Source organism: the organism of the source record quoted next, unplaced genomic scaffold (genome assembly GCF_019419815.1).
Source record: "Pyrus x bretschneideri cultivar Hongxiangsu unplaced genomic scaffold, Pyrus_bretschneideri_v1 Contig18, whole genome shotgun sequence".
NCBI lineage: Eukaryota > Viridiplantae > Streptophyta > Magnoliopsida > Rosales > Rosaceae > Pyrus > Pyrus x bretschneideri.
Window position 1 is genome coordinate 4,528,057 of NW_025999479.1, and position 22,358 is coordinate 4,550,414.

Sequence of the window (22,358 nt, forward strand, 5' to 3'; positions counted from 1 at the left end):
AGCTAAGGTTTGCGATTAATAGTAATTGTTCGGGTAAGTTACATAAAATTACCTTAACTATTGGGTCATTCACAGTTTCATACCCCAACTTTAAAAAATGTCAATATCATACGTCATCTACAAATTTATTACAATTTCATACCTTCCATCAGTTGTCTGTCAATTCCTCCGTGTGGCTTAAGGCGGGACCCACTCTCTATTAAAAAATTAATTAAATATTAACTAAATATTAATGAATTAAAAAATAAAAAAATAAAAAAATAAAAAAACCAAAAAAACCAAAAAAACCAAACCCACACCGATCACCCTCCTACCTTCTATCCACCGTATCCCACCCAACCCTCCTTTCTTACCTCACCACCCACTGTCAATCCACTTCACCGTCGAAGCCAATCTCTAACTACACTGTCACTCTCCTCTCCCTCATCACTCTGTCTCCCCAATTCAATTCTCCCTATACCCTTCTCTCCTCTCTCCTCTGATCCTACACCCAAATCTTCACCTCCTTCCAAATCTCATCCCAAGGTTCTGCTAAACAAAAACCAAAAATGATATGCACCCATGGATTTCTTCAAGTCAGTCTTATCTGACAACCCCATTCCCTTCGACAATCTGCACCTGAACGCCCAAAACGACGACATCAACCCTAACACGAACTGGAAACTGGGCCATAGTCCGGGTCTGAATTACGACATCGGGGCGTGGAGCTTCAGAGATCTGATTTGCAACAATGTCCGAGTCTATCATTCAGAACTACCGTCTCAATCTCAAGGAGTTCGGGTCCGGGTTGAAGAAAGAGACTGCAGTGATCTAAGAGGTGGCTTCGCGCACCATCAAGGATCTTCCTGGTTCGCTCAAGGTCGGTGCGTTGATGGCTTAGGAAAAGAGATTGAGTAGCAGTGGGGTGGTGAAGATGGAGGAAGAGAGGCGGTGGTGGGGTGGTGAAGGAAGGTTGGGGGGACATGGGTGGATGGGGAAGAACCGAAGAAGGGTTGGTTTTTTATTGGTTTATTGGTTTTTTTTTTTATATTTTTTAATATTTAATTAATTTTTTAATAGAAAATGGGTTCCGCCTCAAGCCATGTCAGTATTTAACGGAGAAATTAACAAACAACTGACGGAAGGTATGAAATTGTAATAAATTTATAGATGAGGTTTGACATTGACATTTTTTAAAGATGGGGTATGAAACTGTGACTGATCTAATAGTTGAGATAGTTTTGTGTAATTTACCCTAATTATTCTGAAATGTTTTGAGATGTCGTAATTTTATTCAGGACGCACCTTTGGAGGACAACGTAGGTTCTTCCCTATCTCCCGATATGTTCTCCATTATCAAGTGAAACAAATTAGAAGAATAAATAAATAATAAATACAAGTCTCTGCAAGCATTAAACAATAAATTCACTGTCCAAAAAATAACAAATTAAACCCAAATGATTTCATATGCCAAGATGAAGTAGACAACAATCCCGATTGGGTTAAGCGGAGCTAGCTAGCTATATGTGAACAAACTAGTAGAGATACGTAATTAGAGAGACGAGCATGAGCAGTACTACAGAAGTAGGAGAAGCAGAACTACTAGCACCACTTGAAGGTGAAGTAGGAGGCGGGGTGGGCGGAAGTTGTTGGAGGACGTTGACGGAAACCTTCAAGCCTCCAAAGCAATACCCGCCACTGCTGAGGAAGTAATATGTTTTTGCTTGTGTGAGTATGAAGACATCGCGTCCCGCACCACCTGTTATGTTTTTAATGAAGCCGGTGTCGATGCAGTTCTCATAATTTGTCTCGTTCACTTCCAGTACATTAAATCTGTGCTTTTCGTATCCAAAATCTAATAACAATTAAACATGATACCAAATTATTTCTTAAAAATAACATCCTCAATTTGTATTCTATGTTTTCATATGAATACACTGGACAGACATCTTCACACCAAATTTATCTTAACTTTTTCATAAATCAAAATTTTGACCTTGCGACCTAGCGGACTTATATATAGTCGTAACATGACATTTCTATCATTCGAATTTCAAACAATTTCGAAATTTATTTTTTCTTTTTCTATTTACAAGAGAATTGAACCCAGATACAATCCAACACTTGCTAAAATGCCTAAATTTTTAAAAATAATCATGATACAATCCAGATTATTAGGTTCCTACGTTTCGAAATTTTGTTCGACGTAAACGCCTAAAGATTTCATCAAGGCATCCACTCAAGGATAGGCTAGCTTGGGAGAAAATAAGGGAAACAAATCAAGGAATTTAATTAAGGGACGAGTAGACAAAGAAAAAAGAAAATCAATTCCGGACAAAATATAGGCGCCATGTGGTTAATTGTAGGTAGAGTAAGTTGATTTTAATGGGTAGGGATTAAATCCCTCCCTTTTATGCCAAATTTAAGGGAATAAAAAATAAAAAACCAACTAACTTGCGATATCTCCTCATTCCATAAGGATCAACAATTTCTAAATCTCGAATTGTGTGGGCCGTAAAGAATATCTAATTCTGTTTTAAGAATTCATATCGGCTCCCGAAAGCTTAGGATCGACCTAATTTAGAAGACATGTTTACTTACAAGAGCAATAATTAATCGTTTTGATTCTTGAGGTTTTTTGTGTAAAATAGGGGTAATTCTTTACTCTTCACATTTCTTATGTTTACTAACACATAAGAAATTGTGAAAGTACAAGTTTCCTCTTGAAATCCTTTAAAGTACCTAAAAATCAAAAATCAAATCAACCGCCTTTCCGTACTTCTAAATTCGCCAATTCATTCCTTTTCCAAATGTAAACGCCAAGCTTTTTCTCAAGAAAAATGACTTTAGGCCGAGAAAAAAAGAAGTTATACAAATTAAAGAAAATACAACTGTTGAATCTGTTTCTGCAGAAAAATGACCTTCTCAATTCTAAATGTTTTTGTTTTTTTAATCTGCAAACTGCAAAGCCAGAGAAGAAGGGAACATAAGGCCAAGGGATATGAGATATATAGCTTTAAGAACACCTTGTTAATTATTAAATTAATTATAGTTTTCCTAGGAAAAGATTGACGATGATGATGATGATGATATTAAGAAAGAGAGAAATAAATTTTAAAAAATAGTAGATTACTTACAGAGCCCATCACCAACGTAAAATGTTTCATGAGAAGACCAGTCTGAGAGGTTAACGCCTGGTTTCCAATTAATCTTGCTTCCTCCGACGTCATGTCTGCTGACCTTGGCCGTTGCTCTCATTGTTATCATCACCGCTACTATTGCCAGCCACACCGGCACTGCTACCCTCGATCTCAGACGAGTCAGGCCAAAACCAAAACCGAAACGCTCCATCATCACAACTCTAACACACACGCACACTCTCTCTCTTTCTCTCTCTCTCACTCTCTCTCTCTCTCTCTCTCTCTCTCTCTCTCTCTCTCTCTCTCACAACTTTGGAACGGGTTATATGCGTTATGGACTGTTTGTTTCTGGCAAAAAAAGTTGTCTTGAGCCAGTCAGTATGGGGCTGTCAATGTGTAATCTCATTTATGTGAATTGTAATTATCCTCAATCGATTGATTTAATTCCAACCAAAGAAGAAAAATTCCTTTTCTGGATTTACGAGAATTCAGTGCACCTATCACATGCAAATTTAATGCAGTTCTAATTAAAATGAAAATTCTTTTTTAATACAAACCATACACTAATTTATTAGAAGGAGAAATTAGGTTCTCATCCTTATTTTTAATACTCTATTGATTAAAATCTTATTCCTTTTCAAATTTTGATCAAGGTCCTTCGGTTTTAATAAACGCCATTAATTATTCAAAAACAAAATATTTACATGTCAAGATAATTAAGTTTTATTTTTAAATATATTCATATTCATTTAGTGTTAGAAACGTTACATTTGATATATTATATTTATGGCCAAATTTTTTTATCATATATTTCCATTTCTAGTTTGTACCCATTTTTAATTTGCAATCATTTTTAAATTGTACCGATTTTCTTTTAAATTTTAATTTGTACCCACATATTAATTTCTTTTTTAAACTTTGTTTGTACTCATAATTTTTTAACCTTTTATTTGTACCCATAAGTTATTTATAATGTACCCATTTCTTTTTTTACAAATGTACCACTTTGTTATATGTAAAATGTATTGCTATTTTTTTTGTATGCACCATTTTTTTAATGTAAAATCTATTTATTTTTTAATCTAAAATGTACCATTGTTTTTTTTAATATAAAATGTACCCTTTGTTTCTATATAAAATGTAACCACTTTTTTATGTAAATGTACCAATTTTTTATACATACGATGTAGCCAAATTTTATTATATAAATGTACTCATAAAAATAAAAAAATAAAATAAAATCCTTTTTTTTTTATATATATAATCTAGAATGTACCCATAAGCAATTATTATTATTTTATTTTATTTATCAAAACCCATAAGCAAATTTGAATAATTAAATTGGTAGTGTAAATGAATGCAAAAAAATAAAAAAATTAAAATAAAAAAAAAGGGTTGAGTCTTTATTGGTATTATTGCATCTCTTTTATTATTATGTCATTTATGTAGCAGGAGAGAGACTTCAATCAAAAATCTAAAATGCATAAGGTTTGAGTCTATAATAGTTAGAGACTAGACCTACCCTATTGACTTATTTTTCCATCCACGTTATAATTCCATTCACCTAAAAAGTTAAAAAATTGAATGTTATTTCTCCACCCACTATTATTCTTAAAATAACCTTTTATATGTATATGTATATGTATATGTATGTGTGTGCGTGTGTGTGTGTGTGTGTGTGTATACACACAATACGCATATGAACAGATGTGAACCAATCCACCATTGCAGCTCCACGTGACTTGCACTATTGACCAGAACCCTAACTAACCAAAATATTGTAAGCAAAAGTTAAATGAAAATTCAAATTAAAAACCAGAAAGATATGCAAATTTAAATGAAAAGTTTGATGGCGAAATATTCAGTTGTACGCTGGCGAGAAATTCAAATGCACACAAATAAAATTATTCTTCTTCCTCTTTAATGAGAACATAATCATCTACTTCTTTCATAGAAGCGTCATCTTTTACCTCTTAAATGAAAACGTCATCTTCTAAGTTCATTCTTTTTGCTTTCTGTGAATGAAAGGAGATGGGAAGATAAGTTAGGGTTTAAGGTAGACAAATCGTTTAATCAGCATGAGAGAGTTATCATGCCCAAACATTTAGTTTTAAAAAAAATAAAAAATAAAAGTAATAATGCAAAAGAGGGTAAGTAGTCATTTTACAAATAGACAAATTTGTAATTAAAATTTTCATAAAAGGTGAGTGGGAAGATAAGAAATTGGGACATGAATAACACCACTAAAAAGGAATTATTACTGGAACTGATGGACTTAGGTGGCAAAATATGTTGAGCTATGTACTGTTAAAGATCAACACCAACCTAATAAGCCCAATCCATTATGAAAGTCTCTTGGTGCCTTTAGATAAATGCAAGGAGATTATATCATATGCATGGGATGCATGTTAAAATATGAAAAGAATTTAGACAATTCTAGCAGAGGAAGTTAGTGGAATTAGCTAGATATTTCTAGCATGGTGTTTCTATGCGTCTCCAAGGCTCCGTCCATCCCTATACAAGGAGAAGGCATCCACCCTATTTGAACCAACCAAGAAGTCAGAAGCAAGTATGAGTGGTATTGTAAGTGCATAGTGTTTGCGAGGAGTGTGAGTGTTCTTAAGTTTGTCTCTAGAAATAAGGTAGTGTCATAACTTCTAATTTGTTTACTTGTTTTGTCTCTCTAACACTTTAATACTATAGTTTGGTACTCCAATTTTCTCAATAATTGGTATCATATTGGTTCGACCGAAGGCCAACTTTGGTGAAGCTTTTGAGAATCGTGAGGAGTTTAGTATTACGCAAGATTGTTGACTAATCTTGTTCGATGTGTCGAAATTTGGCCCGCATGATGGGTGATCTTCAAGTATTGGAGGAATTAAGATGCTCAATAAGAAAAATCACAACACTTTGGCAACGTGCATGGAGTCTTATCTACAAGGACAAGATCTTTGGGAGGTTGTCGGTGGTAATGAAATTATTCAGCTGACAAGATCTTTGGGAGGTTGTCAGTGGTAATGAAATTATTCAGCTGACAAGATCTTTGGGAGGTTGTCAGTGGTAATGAAATTATTCAGCTGGAAGAAGACGCACACTAATGGAACTTTGCGTAAGTGGAAGTTTAAAGCAGGTAAGGTCACATTCGTCCTAAAAACAACAATTGAAGAAAATATATTGGAGCACATACGAAAAGCCACAACCATCGCCGTACTCTTTTAAAAAATGAGTGATGCAAGGCTATAATTTCTTGAGAATGAGTTGTTATTAGTGGCACAACGAGACATGACAATTGCTCAATAGTTCCACAAGGTAAAGTCCATATGCAGTGAAATTTCTGAATTAGTTTTTGAATTAGACATTACTGCTGCCATTTTAGAATCCAGGATAAAAAAAATAATTATTCATAGTCTGAGACCCGAGAACCAAGGCTTCATTATTGCTGTACAAGGGTGACCAACTCAACCATCACTTGTTGAGTTTGAAAATTTGTTTGCCGATCAAGAAGCTTTGGCTTAGTAATTGGGAAGGTCTCGCCAAAAGGTGAGGAATTGCTTTACACCAAAAAAAGTTAAGGTAGCTTCAAGAAACATGTCATTGCTAGATCTAAAAGCAATGGTGACAGTTAGCAGGTCATCAAAAAGAGGGATTTCTAGGTCAATGGGAGCTCCAAAATATCATGGCAACTGTGGCCAGTCCAAAAATAATAAAATATTTCATGGCAAATGTTAGAATTATGAAAAGAAGAACGATATGGTGAAGGATGTTGGTTTAAAAGCCCGTATAAAGTAATGTCTCCACTTCCAAAAAAATTAGAACATGGAGGAATATTAGGTCGTTTGCTATTGGGGACTAGAAGTTAGCTCTCATAGTATCAAGTCTAGAATCGATTGAGTACAAGAATGATTGGTTCATGGATTAAAGCTGCTCAAACCACATGATAGTTGATGAGAAAAAGTTACAAAATATAACTGAGGATAAAAGAGGTCGTTTGGTGGTGATAGCCAACAACTCGAGGTTACTAATTGCTCATATTTGTAAGACATTAATTATGCCCAGGTTCAACACTAACCATGTGCCTCTCAAGATATAAACCATGTTTTAGGTGTGAAGAACAATCTATTTGCAGTGGTGTAGTTAGCATCACTAGGAAACTATGTCTTGTTTGGTCCACGAGATGTAAAGGATTATCGATACCTCAAGATCTCAAAGACGCCAACAATGAAGGGATGATGATTTCAGTCAATCTATGTAATATCTAGAGAGTGTGCATATGTCGACAAGACAAAGAGAAATGACACAACATATTTGTGGCACATGAGACTAGGTCATGTTAACTATCACAATTTAAGTGTGGTGATGAAGAAGTCAATGCTTAAAGGTCTTCCTCAACTTGACGTGAGAACACATACAGTCTGTGCGAGATGCTAATATGGTAAAGCTCATCAAATACCATATAAGGAATCAAAATTCAAAGCAAGAGAATAGTTGGAGCTAGTTCATTTTGATTGGTGAGCTTGTTAGGTAACCATCGATCAATAGGATGTGGTACATGGTGATGGTCATTGATGACTTTTCCAGGTATGTGTGGGTTTTCTTTATGAAAGAAAATTCAAACACATTTTCAATGTTTAAAGAGTTTAAAGACATAGTTGAATGATGTGGGAATTTATTTTCCAGGGTCGACAAACACGAATACAACAGAAGTTAGGTCATAGACTCAATACCATCCGCATTAAATCTGCACAGATGGAGCAACGATATCGCAATCATGGAGAACAAGCATGGTTAACCTCAGCGAGAACTATTAATTTGAACCATTTTGGGAAGCATCATTGCCCATCCCATAACGTCTCGCAAAAAATCCAAAAAATCTTAAGGACCTCTTAGAAACCAAAGTTTAATTGATAAATTGGTTCTCAACATCAACTGCATCTATGGAGAACAAGAGTATCTAGGTAAAACCAAAAAGTAAAGAAAATCTGCTTATAAGAAGCCTAGAATGGTAGCTTCCATCAACATATCCCTTTCCAATCGACTCCAACATCCTAATGTTCTCTTATTAAGATTTGGAAGACATATAGTCCCTCCACGACGATGCCTTGGTCATCAAGGTACAAATTTCCAACACCATAGTTAGTCATGTTCTGGTGCACAATGGCTCTGGAATCAGCATCTTCTTCAAAGATACAGCTGAAATGATGAGAATTGTAGACAATATCAGCAAGAGTAAAACCACCCTACCTACGTTTAACTGCACGTTTATCTAATTGCTCGAAACAGTGAAAGTCACGGTTCAAGCGGAACTGTACAACTACTTAATGAACTTCCATGTCATGGATTTCCCGACTTCACGTAACACCATACTCGGTTGGAACTAAATCCACAAGATGAGGGAAGTCCTTTTATCTTACCACCATTTACTCCATTACCTTTCACCTGGCTGAGTAAAAGAAACTAAAGGAGATCAGGCATCAACTCTATGTTGGTAGAGAACATTAACATGATTCACAAAGGAGAACGGAGCTCTACTAGTCCCACGGATGAGTCGGCATAACAATTTCACTGTAGAGGTCAACAAATGAGTTACAAGGAGTTTGACTTAGGCCTTAACCCCCAAGATGGAAACACACCACAATCTAAGGTGAATGAAGATGTTGTCTACATAAGCCTCAACATTGACAATTGGATCTAAATTGTCAGATCGAGAAAAAGAAATATTCATCGCAGAAGAAATGCCAATAATCAACCCCTCAACAATCTGGCATCGTCTTAACATGGACCTAACGGCGAAGTCGGTTATCCAGCGAAATTGCAATCATAGAACAATGCGAATTAAGATCATCAAAGCAGAGATTGATAAGCTCAAAGATGCTAACTTCATTATTGAGGTCCACCACCCAGACTTGCTGGCCAATTGATAGGAGCATATTTATGCGCCTTAGTTAGCTAGTTCTTATGCATTTTTGTTATGTTTTATTCGTTAAAGTAGTCTTTTAAGCTACTTTCATGTGTTTTCAGGTTTAAAGGACATATTACATGAAATGATGCAATTGGGAGCTTTTGGAGCAAAACTGAGCTGGAATGTGGTGTATGCAAATGGAGCACGAGGAATGAACGAGGTTGAAGGTCAAAGGAGCTTAAGAAATGAAGAAATGAAAGTGAAGAGCAAGGAAGTCGGAATTGGTAACCAAAGTTTCTAAAGTTGGAAGTTTCTATTCTTGGAGGTTTCCATTGTCGTGAGTTTCTATTCTTGGCTTTGGGCTTTTAGATGACCTAAACCCTAACTCTTTGTGGACCCTAAGCCTATGCCGCATCTAAACCCTAACCTTAGCCCATTTTAGAGCCATTGCCGTGGGCTTTAGCCCAAGTCCTTTCCCTTGCCATGCAAGGGGGGGCATTTTAGGCCCAAATCCATGCATTAAGCCCTTCACCCTAATTCTTCCTCCTAATTAGTGCATCCCACCATTCCATTCCATAATTTCCATTAGTGCATCCCACCATTCCATTCCATAATTTCCATTAGTGCATCCCACCATTCCATTCACACTAAAATGCCCATTATCCCATTTTTTAGCTTTTAATTCCACACCATCCCATTATCCTTTACATCCACTAAACCATGCATCCACATTCACCTAAATAAACCCTAAATTACATCCACTAAACCATCCATCCACCATAATTCCCACCATCCACACCTTTTCCCATCCACCAAATACCTTAAAAAAAAAATCCATTAACACCCATTCTCTTCCTATAAATACCCATTCATTCCATTCACCAAATCATCTCATTTTCCATTGTAATACACAAACACTTCCCCTTCTCCATCTTCTCCATTTCCACTCCATTCCACACTTCCATCCCCCCAACCAACCTATCCTTAAACCTTGTGCTACAACAACGAGGAAGAGAAGAGTGCCTAAACGTTCATACAATTCAAGTTTGAGTTGTTGGAATGTTTAGGTGTTTCTTTGATTTCAAAGTTTCATTTTAATTCTCTTTGTTTTGTACGTATAAGGAATGGAAGAGAAGAGTGCTTAAACGTTCATACAATTCAAGTTTTGAGTTGTTGGAATGTTTAGGTGTTTCTTTGATTTCAAAGGTATGAGGAACTAATCCCCCTTTAGCTAGGGGGTGATTCAAAACCATGTTTATGCTTGCAATATGAATTGATTATATTTGGTTGGAATTTCATAAGTTGTGGATTCAATTTGTTTAACTGCTTGATCGATAACTTATTTATGTATGTTGATTGAGAGTGCACGCTTAATTTTCATGCATGAATATGACGCTAGAATATAAGTGAATTTCACCTAATAGTTATGAACTTATATTCACAAGTAGTGGAGGTTGCTTATAAACAATCGCGTTAAATAAATTCTTGGCATAAGTTTCATGCAATCATAGTAACGAATGCCTTGTCAATGCTTATGGTTTTCAAAGAACGTAATGATTCTTACTTGTATCTCTATTATGCAATCATGTAGGGGACTTGTGGGAAATGTTTTGGGTTGTCGTATGCAATCATCCAATTCAATAACGTTAGGAAAATCTGAGGGTTAATTAGTGCAATCACGGTTAACCTGGGGCATTGAGAATTCATGGTTTATTGAAAAGCAATTGGAAATCGTTTTATATGCAAGTATAACATGTATGGAGATGAACCCCTTAGCTAGTTTCCCATCCATTAAATTCCATCACATTCATATTTACATTCTGCTTTAATTTACAATCTGTGCATTTAGTTTAATTTCGTCCAAAACTCAATCCCCCTTTACTTTATTGTCAAATTAGTTAGAAATCAATTTAGTTTAGTGTTTTATATTGTTTTTACATTTTTAAGTCAAAAATCCAAGTGATTAACAATCCCTCCTAATCCCCGGTCCAGAACGATCCCTACTTATACTTATACTACAATTGTCAAAAAGAGGGTTTAATTTGTGCGCATAAAACTCGCATCACCAATGTGGTGCTTGCGCAAAAGAAGAACAAAAAATGAAGAATCTGTGTGGACTTCTCTGATTTAAACAAAGCATATCCCAAAAACCCTTATCTTCTGCCTCAAATTGACTTATTAGTCAATTCCACAACAAGGCAGAAGCTGTTGAACTTCAGGGATGCTTATTCTAGTTACAAGCCAAATATGGGTAAACATCCTTCATCATGGATCGACGTATGTATTATAAGGTTATGCCTTTTGGGCTTAAAGACGCAGGGGTATCTATTTGAGGCTGGCCAGCCGAATATTCAAGGAAAAGATTGGAGAACGATGGAAGTATACATCGATAATGTAATAGTTAAGAGTAAAGGAAGAAATACCATTTCACTCACCTCTAAGAATATTTCAACCTACTCTAGGAGTACAACATGAAGCTCAATCTAAAATAGTGCACTTCTAGAATAGCGTCATGAAAGTTCTTAGGTTATATGGTCACAAAACGCAAAAATGAAACAAATTTGGACCAGATCAAGGAGATCATGGAAATGAAGTCACCTTGAAGGAAATCCAGAGCTTGGCTTAAAGGCAACTATTCTTAGTCAATTCCTCTTACGGTCGACTAACAAGTGCTAAACCTTCTTTGCTATAATAAAAAAGAACAAATTCCTACTCTGAACAGATGAATTTGAAGAAACTTTCATGAAGTTGAAGGAATACATGTCCGATCCACCACTCCTATCCAAAACAGTGGGTGGGGAAGACCTGCACTTAATTTTGGTAGTGTCAGACTGCGTGGTCAGTGACACTCTAATTCAAGAAGACTCGGGGAAGCGGAAACTAATATATGATAACACAATATTTATACATTTATATTGCCCCTATTTCTTAGGTTTTATGCTATGTTTTCTTGTGAAATTGGTTATCTGATGTGTCTAGTGCGTATTTGGTGGATAATGGACCGTAGAAAAGACTTTGGAGTCGTTTGGTGATTTTAAGGCTAAAATGTATCAAAGTGTAAAGAACTGAAGTCAAGAAGTATTCCAACAATCACCAGATGCTAATTTGTTCAATCCGCAATTTAATGGCTACTGTTTGGGAATTATAACTAGAGCTGGAAGGTGTTACGCAAAACTATCATTTTCATTAGGACATCACAAATTCATTAGGATGAACTAGGTGTTGTATCACATATGTACGGTGATGCGAGAATTATACGCACACAAATTAAACCCTCTTTTTGTCAATTGTAGTAAGTATGTAAGTAGGGATCGTTCTGGACCGGGGATTAGGAGGGATTGTTAATCACTTGGATTTGACTCAAAAACGTAAAAACAAGTTTAAAACGCTATACTAGACTCAAAGAATGCAAAACTTAAAATAAGATAGATTAAGACTAAGACTAAACAAAATATGGGGGGGGGGGGAATTGAGGTTTGGACGAATTTAAACTAAAATGGATAGATTGTAAAGAAAACAAATTGTAAATACGAATTTGACGGAAATGAATGGATGGGAATCTAGCTAAGGGGGGTTTAGTTCCTCATACGTACAAAACAAAGAGAATTGAAATTAAACATTGAAATCAAAGAAACACCTAAACATTCCAACAACTCAAACTTGAATTGTATGAACGTTTAGGCCCTCTTCTCTTCCTCTTTATTGTGGCACAAGGTCTAAGGGATGTTGTTGGTGTGTTGAATGGATTGGGGAATTATGGAAATGGATGAGGAGTGGTGTTTGGATTATAAGGGAATGGGAGCTCACGGCTAGGGAAGTGTTTGTGTTAGTTGTGGTGTGAGAATGGAGAGATGGAATTGAATGCAAATGAATGAAATGTGTGTGGTTTATATAGGGAGAGAATGGATGGGAGAGCATGTGAATGATAGCTAGGAGAATGATTAAAGGGGTGTTGCTAGGTTGGAAATGCATGTGGATTAGGTGGAATGTATAAGGGGTACACGGCAAAGGGGGAATGTTGGTGCTGAAATTGCATGTGTGTGCATGTGAAAGCTGGAAATGCATGTGAAGATGCTGGAAATGGGAGTGAAAGCCATGGCAAGGGGATTTTTGGTGGTGTAAATGCATGTGTTTGTGGAGATGTAAAGCAAATGTTGTGCTGGAAATGCATTTGAAGGCATGTGAAAGCTGGAAATGGAAGGTAGGCCACGACATGAATGTGTTTTGGGTGTGTGTGTGTGTGAATGTGTGGCTTAATGATTAAGTGAATGAATATGTGGCTGCATGTGGATTAAAGGGGTGTGAATGGTGGTGTAATGATGAAGTCAAATGGCTAGAAAGGGTATGAAATGCACGGCATTGAGTTGTTTGTATGAAGTGTGTGTGAATGCATGTGAGTGACAACTAGGAAAGTGGGAATGCATGTGGAAGTGTGGCTGCAAAGGAAAGCTGGAAATGCAATGTGAAGTCACGGCTAGGATGTGTTTGGGTGCTTGAAATGCATGTGAATGCATGTGAGTGCATGTGTGTGTGAATGGTGGTAGCTAGGGTGAATTATGATGAATGCATGTGAGTGACAACTAGGTTAGTTGGTGGAAATCTGAAAATGGCATAAGGGATGCACGGCACAAGGCTAGTGTTTGGTGATGGGTGCATGTGTTGGTGGTTTTGCATGGCTTTGATGGATTGTTTGATTGGGCTAGAGGTTTTCCATGGCTCAAAGGATTTGTTTGATTGGGCTAGGCCCTTTGTTTTATGTCCCAAAGAGCATACAAGGCTTCAATTTCGTCCATCCTCTTTGCTCCATGGATAAGCTATCCAATCCATGCCCAAAAATGTTCCAAATAGCCTCAAAATGCACTTTCTTGCTCCCTAAGCCCTTAGAACCTGAAAACACCATACGGAAATCTTTGGATGTCTAGTTTCAGTAAAATTTTATAAATCATGATTCTGATGCTTCTAGAAGAAACTATACCTGTTTTAATGCGAAAAGGTGGGTTTAGGAATTCTATGCGATTCTGAATAGCTTGAGTCCAGTTTAAGTCAGGAAACCGAAGTCTAATGATATTGGGACTCCTGTTTGGGCTAGAAGTCAACAATTGCAGCAAAGGTTTAATGAAACTCTATATTCTTTAGATGTTTATTTAAAAGGGAAATGAGCAGTGGTGTGAAAGGAAAGGACTGACATCATCAGATTGCTTAGAGGATTGATCTAAGGAGGAAGCCAGACGCCAAGGGGTTCTCTAAGGATTTTTCAATATCTTTCTCAGACTTTGTACTTATGACTTTCATAATTATGATTTCCTATAATTTGATGGCTATGAGTAACTAAATTCTTTACTAGGGATTCAATGTAACCTTCATGATGATTCTATGTCTTAGTTAACTTTATTCTTTTATCAATTTAAAGGTTTCTAGTTTCATTCATTGTGCTCAAATCATTCTTTATGTTCATGTTATTGATTAGCTACCTTTAATATGAATTTTTAGATGTATGAGACAAGGTTATAATAAACGCCATATGCTTAGCCTTGAGGTAGCTCTCTTGGATGAATGAATTGTTGTTGATGCAAACACTATGCTAAGACACTTTCTGGTTTTCTTTGTTCTTCTTGCACTTAATGGATTTTTTTTATTATTGACTTAGACTAGACGCCATGGTTAAGTTGATGATTAAAAGTACTTGGTTATACCCGGACGCCTAATGGACAATCATAATAAAGAAAGAACGAACCCTAAAACCTAAATTGAATTGTATTGATTTGGTGAAATCGGATACCTAGTGTTTCAACCATTGTTTTTAGAAATTATTTACACAAATTCTCTTTTTAATTTACTGCACTTTAGATTACTTGATCAACTTCTCTTTGGTTAATTATTTGAACTTCATAGTTTAGTTGTTTTTGTTATTTCTATTCTTGTGGGTACTGCATAATTGGACTTAATCAAGTGACTTTACAAATCTTTGTGGGTACGATACTCATATTTGCTTGCTATCCTATCATATCGATTCGTGCACTTATGAGAAATATAATTTGTTCATCAATATACTACGTGTCTAAAGCTCTTCTCAAACAAGAGACCAGGTATCTGAAGATGGAAAAGCTTATTCTTACATTAGTAACAACGGCTAGGAAGCTCCGACCATACTTTCAATCATTCTGAGCTATCTACATGACCGAATACCCACTTCAATCCATCCTATACAATCCAGACACATTATCCAGAATCACCAAATGGGTCATCAAACAGGGGTACCATGAAATCGTCTATCGACCCCAAAGCCTAAACGTGCACGGACTTTGTAGCATAATTTACCATGGGTAATCAAGATGTCCCAACCTTCACAGATACGCAAAAAACACTTGAGAATCTTTGTCTTTGGAAACTCTACGTGGATAAATCATCAAATGTGAACAAAGAATAGCCAAGAATGGTCTTGATGACACCGGATGGATTCGTAGTCAAGAAAACCTTAGAGTCAAATTCTGGGCAAGCAACAATGAAGCAAAATAGGAAGCTCTACTCACCGGCCTTAAGGTAACAACAAAGCTTCAAGTCAAAGAGCTTATGTTCCATTATGACTGAATAATGATTGTCAACCAAGTCAAAAAAGATTATGCCGCTCACAATCCCACTATAGAATTCTACCTGACTTAGGCCAAAGCACTACTTGAAGGATTTGAAAGGCACAAGATTTGGTAAATTCCAAAGAATGAGAACGGTCATGTCGATGCATTAGCAAACATTGCATCCGCTGTTGATTACTCACTTTGACCAACAATTCTCTTCGAGTACCTTGTTGCCCCAAGTACTCTTGAACATGAACCAGATATAATGGCTACTATTAAGATAACAGAGAATTGGACAAACAAGATCATTGATTACATCCAAGATGGAAAACTTCCCAAGGATTGGCTTCGAGATACACTGTCATATGCGAAAGACTTTATTGACGTTCCTACTCTGAACCTCATACCTTGTGCGTCACTCTGGAGATAGGGTTACATATCCGTAACGATATCCACTTTGGTACATGTGGGAACCATGCAGGTTGAAGGTCCTTCACATAGAAAGTGTTAAATAGCTGGTACTATTGGCCCACCATGAGACATGATACTTTAGGTTGCGCCCAGACTTGCGACAAATGCTAAAAATACACTATAATGAACCATCAACACCCATAAAAACTTAGCACTTTAACTTAGGCATGGCTTTTCATGCACTGGGCATCGATCTTGTCAGCTTGTTAAAGAAGCTCAAGGAAACAAAGAGTATCTAATTATAGCAACATGTTATTTCTCAAAGTGGATTGAAACAGGGCCTTTATCTCAAACTACTGGTGTAGCAATTAAATCCTTCATTTAGAAGAACATTATCTATCATTTTAGAATTCCCCACACCATATTATGGATATTGGACCGTAATTCAACTGATCCAAGGTCACGGATTGGTACAAAGAACCCGAAATCTGTTATCTTACCTCTACTCTACAGTACCCCTAAGTCAATAGGCAAGAGAAAGCTTCAAAGAAGACTATTCTGCGATGCTTGAAAAATAGGCTTAAGAAGAAAAGCAAGTGGCCAGAAGAAGTGCTTGGAGTTTATGGGTATATGGCACAACTATTCGAAAAAAGACTGGAGAAATGCTTTTCACAACAAAGAATTCTCATAGTTTGATTATCTCATATCTACAACATGCTTGTCATTTTTCCAGTACATGGGATACCCCAAAAACCTAAATAACACACAACTTTAAAACTTCAGATATCACAAGTGTAAAAATTGAAGTGATAGTATCAAAGGAGTCTCATTTAGCTCATTTTGTAGTGTTTGGTTAATAGCTTGGAGACCCTAGTCGTATTAAGCGTAGTTACGGTAGGTAAGATATGGACACGGGGACATTGCCTCTTATCTAAAAGTCCAATGCACCATCCAACCTTCGGAAAGTTTATACAACATAAGATTGTGGGTTATAACATTCGAACCTAGATTCTACGCCATTTAAGGGATAATTGAAAGGGCGATCTAGAAATCATCTGAGCAGTGGCTTGAACTCCGACCCTGAGTACAATTACTTTTATCCTAGACCAACATTCGTTATGCAACACTATGTGTCTAATGTAGGTTCAAATGAGGCATATAGACTAGAAAATCTTCATGTGGAATTTTATTTGAACTAAGCTCTGTTACGTTGAAATGTCTTAGCCAAGTTAGCTAAGTGTAGTCTGATTAGAAATGCTCAGGTCTAATGCATAAGGTTTGACAACATGATTCCAAAGGTGTTTCCAGGGTTAGCCTTGAGGGTAGTCTACGTAGGCACTCGCCTAGAGCCTCTACTTTGGAGGGATATCTTGTAATGAACATATAAATACATAAAAAGTAAGAAATATCATAATTCATTTGATAGTGCAATGGAAATGTTCAGCTTCCTTTTTCTTTAAGGTGTTGAGTTCAAAACATGGAGCTGCCCTTTTTAGTTACTCAATCTCTCCATTTCTATCAAATGTTTAAATCAACTATCATATGATCTTAAAGATTTTACTTTAAGGTAATCAAAACTTTGAATTTTTATTTTTATTTCGATATTTATTATTCAATGGATTATTTTAATATTCGATTTGTTAGTGTGATGTTGATTTTTGAAAAAAAACACAAGAGAAACAATTGGCGTTGTTGAATTTATTGTACTCGTGAATCAAGTTTTATTATTCTTTATTCTCTAGATCATCAAGTTTTATTTTTCTTCACTCTTAATCTTCAACTCACTATAAACATTTAGTACATTTGTGTCTAAAACATGAGACGTGTAATATTTAAGTAATGTTTGTATATTTATCTACTTTTTATATTAATTTTTAATCATGTTTGATGTAGAAAGAGATTTTTTTTTTATTAAGCGAATTCTTTTTTTATACATATCAATGTACAAAGAACCAAAGATCAAAGAACTTTAGGTTCTCACTTCGAAGGCTCGTCTAGGGCCCCCAAATTCCCAGGCCTGACCTTGTGGTGTTTCTGACCTACATGCAGGCGACCAAGTCCCTTACAAACTTTCTTTTAAGATTCATTAGCGACAAACATGCAATACAGACTAAGAAGGAAGCCCTTTCTTGGTAATACGTTACAATTTCTAGATTCCTCAGACCTGGAACAGGGCAAGGTGAACCAACAGATAGGAAAAAGGTCATGGTCAAACAAGTAATGAGATACTAAGAAATCTCGAAGACATTCCAGGTACAACTCGATGCTTTCTCATCTTTAGTCCATCAATGCATCAAAGCAAGTCTGGGGCAAAAAATTTCTCATGGGCTTAATACCCAGTGCCAGATGAAGGGGTACTAAAACTATCGCAGTAAAATTCGTCATAAACCCTAAGTTTGGGAGGTGATGTTTTTCCGAATTAACGTTACCAAAGGGGATTTTGAGCTCTGTCCCAAGCCTACAAACTTACCCATGTTTTGCTCCAATACTCATTACTCTAAAGTTGGTTTAATTTGGAAAGATTGTCGGATTAAACTATATTGTACAATTTGGAAGCAAATGATGAGAAATCCTAAGTATTCCACTCTAATAGGCTTAAAGATTTGATTGAAACTACTTAGCCAAAGACAATCAACATGCAAAATTTCCACCAAATTGAAAATAAAACAATAGAAGAAGTAGACATGGTTCAAAATTTTGAAGATTTGAATGAAGGATTGAGAAAGCACAAAATTTTAGACAAACAAAAGGTAGAAAGATTTGGAATTTTCTTGGATAAGCGTAAAACTTGAAAATTTTGGAAGTGTGAAAAATACAAATAAGAGCTCCGTACATATTTATAGAAGATATTTTGAAATCATCTTATCATCGAATCCAAACCGTCGCTGCAATATCAACAAATTCAACAGCTAAAATTAGTTGGGCAGATAACAGACAGGTTTCTCATTCTCCATGCACACGCAACTAAGACATTCATCATTGTGAAATTTATGGCACGATTATCCAGACTGCACGCCTGAATCCGAAACACCTTAATTTCTTTGTAGTAGTTACGAGGCTGGGTCGCCAAGTGTTAGAAAAGTTTTTAAATGCTACAAATTTTGATTTACTTTGAAAGGCATAGTCTTTAGATAACTATCCACCTTTAAGAGAAACAGTTGTTTCAGCATAGTTAGGGGTAACTTTGGGACCATGATTTCGAGGACTGAAGTAAGGCAAATTGAAATACGCATACTTTAGAAGTCTGGTCATTGACTCAACAGCTTTTGCAACTGAGTTGTACAGACAGAGCAATAATGACACCATCATCCTGTTCAATAAGGAATTAGCCAAGTTTCCTATATTCTTGGAATACTTACAATCTAAAGATTGGCGTGCGCTGCAAGTAATCATACTCCTAAGATGATGCAATATTTACTCTTAGATATCTTCTGAGATTTTCTTAGTCTAATACAAATTTCATATCCTAAAAGGTTTATATCTCGATTGGTATAAATACACCCATCTAGGGTTCATCTCTGGTAACGTAATTATCTCTCTTGTTCCCTTGTCTATTACTTGAGTCACAAATATTTGCTTACTAACTTAACTGTCAGAGGCCCTTTGTCCAACACCTATCTATCATTGGTTGTTTACATTAGTTTACTGTCTTGCGGGTTAAACAAGTTTGTGCATCTTCTCCACATACGTCATCGGTTCACTTGTACCAATACACCACAACATAACGATGTAGAAGAAAGACAAAACAAGCATCTTGCAGAAATTTGTCAAAATATGCAACATGCGAAGAACGTACAAGAAGGTTTTGGGCTAAAGCAATGAGAACTACAGCTCATATGCTCAACAGGTTTCCTCAACCAAGGTTACAATTTCCTTTAGCCTTTGAGAAATGTTAGATGTGAAACCTACATTTAGCTACTTTCGGGTATTTGGATATGCGTGCTACATATTTGTTAGTCATTACTGTAGCAAGTTTGACAAGAAGGCAATCAAGTGTATCTTTGTGGGATATGACGGCAAGAGAAAATGATGAAAATGTTGTGATCCTAGGACTAAAAGTTGTTACACATCATGAGATGTGATGTTTGATGAAGCATCTTCTTGGTGGTCCTCAGATAATGAGATTTTACCTGATTCAAGAGAAATTGAAGATAAGCTACAACAAAAATATGGGGGAGCAAACTGCTCAAATCTAGTCAAGTGTAGATGAGTTTGAAGATTCACTTGATGGTGACAATATTAAGTAAGAAGTAACTAAGAATCCTTGGCAAACTGGTGTATAGTAGCCACCAGTTAGTGAAATGGAATAATCAACACCCCAATCATAACTTAAAAGGTTAACGAGAATATGAAAGCCAAATCCTAAATACGCCATTGTAACGACATTACGCTTGAGCAAAATCATACTTAAGATTTGGTACCAAAGCCAAGAAATGTGACCCATATCCTGCAAATGGGTGTACAAGATAAAACGTCGTTCTGATGGTTCAAACAAAAGGTACAAAGCTCGATTAGTGGCTCGGGATTTCTCTTAGAAGTATGGAATAGATTATGATGAAATGTTTAGTACAATGGCAAAACTTACGACCATATGAGTTCAAGTTGAACTTGCAGCTAACAAAGACTAGAACTTACATAAGATGGATGTGAAAATTCCTTTTTGAATGCAGAGGTGGATCGGCATATCTACATGATGCAACCAATGGGCTTAGAGGCAAAACTCATCCCAAGTATATAGTACAGTAAGATTGCTGAATTTCTCTATCAAAGTGGTTACTCTATAGCACCTGTAGATTCTAGTTTGCTCGTCAAAGCTAATGGATGAAAATTAGATGTTGCACTGGTGTACGTGGATGACCTAATCATCACTAGGGATGATGAGGAAAAAAATTGCCAAACAATGGACAATTTGTCAGTTCGCTTCTAGATGAAAGAACTTGGTCAACGTAAGCACTTTCTTAGGCTAAAGGTTGATCGCACACAAGAAGGGATATTTCTGTGTTAATAAAAATATACAAAAAAATTGTGATAAAAATTTGGCATACTTGAATGGAAGCCCTCAATGGAACCCAATGCCAAGGTGTGTGCACATGAAGGCAAAGACTTAGAAGCATTTTATCGACAATTGGTATGCAATTTGATCTACGTAACTCTGACTCGACCTGACATTTGTTATAGAGTTGTATGATGAGTCGATACATGTAAAATCCAAAGAAGCCTCATCTAGATATGGGTTGGTGAATATTGAGAAATGTAAAGAGTACAACTAATTATGGTCTCTTGTATAAAAAAGGTGAAAATTGTAAGCTGGTTGGCTACTGTGACATAGATTTTGCAAGAGATCATGAGACGGGGGTATCAACCACTGGTATGTCTTCAGAATTGTTTATGGAGCATTTTCATGGTGTAGTAAGAGACAGCCGACATTATCTTTGTCAACTATAGAAGCAGAGTACAGGGTAGTAGGAATGGCTGCTCAATATATTGTAGTGGCGGGAGGCAAAAATCCATGCTAGAAGGGGCATTTAAGCTAAATGAAAGAAATTAGAAAAAAAATATATAGTAATATAATTAATTGGAGAACAATTAAAAATCAATAGACAATACATATAGGGTTGAAATCCAGGATAGGCCCTAGCCTATCCTCTCTTTCATGTGGCTCCGCCACTGAGATTGCATGGTTTGTACAATTAATGAATAATCTCAATCAACCAGTAGATTATTTAGTAACTTTATACTGCGACAACCAATCGTTTGTTCATTTGGCGAAAAACCCAATTTTTCATGCGAGAACTAAGCATGATGAGCTACACTACCATTTTGTTAGAGAGAATATTCTACAAGGAGAAATTAAGATGCGATAGATTAAGATAGATGATCAAGTTGTGGACTTATTCACAAAAGGTTTGTGTATGCGAAGTTCAAAAAGTTTTGTCATCAACTCAACATGGTGAAAAGAATAGTTGGCGTTGAGGGTGAATGTTAAAGATCAACACCAGCTCAGTAAGCTCAGCCTATCATGCAAGTCTCTTGATGTTCTCTAGATAAATGCTAGATATCTCTTGGTGTTTTCTAGATAAATGCTAGAAGATTTTTTCATATGCATAGGATGCATATTAAATATGGAAAAATTCTAGACAATTCTAGCAAAGAAAGTGGAATTAGCTAGGTATTTCCAGCATGGTGTTTCCATGCTTCTCCAAGGTTCCATCCCTGCTTATAAAAGGAGAAGGCATCCACCCTATTTGAATCACCCAAGATGTGAGAAGCAAGTAAGAAGTAAGAAGGGTCTTGTAAGTGAGTAGTCTTTGTGAGGAGTGTGATTGTTCTTGAGTTTGTTTCGATAGAGTAAGAAAG

General features: G+C 36.2%; 1 protein-coding gene across 1 annotated transcript; it reads right to left on the reverse strand.

Moving 5' to 3' along the window:
- Positions 1–1,027: 1,027 nt before the first annotated feature.
- On the reverse strand, positions 1,028–3,375 carry LOC125476256 (lamin-like protein). Its single transcript, XM_048582127.1, has 2 exons — positions 3,117–3,375; positions 1,028–1,834 (listed from the first exon to the last, which is right to left on the reverse strand). Exons 1-2 carry the CDS (start codon positions 3,331–3,333, stop codon positions 1,515–1,517), a joined length of 537 nt encoding a protein of 178 aa, XP_048438084.1. The 5' UTR covers positions 3,334–3,375; the 3' UTR covers positions 1,028–1,514.
- Between the last annotated feature and the right edge of the window lie 18,983 nt (positions 3,376–22,358).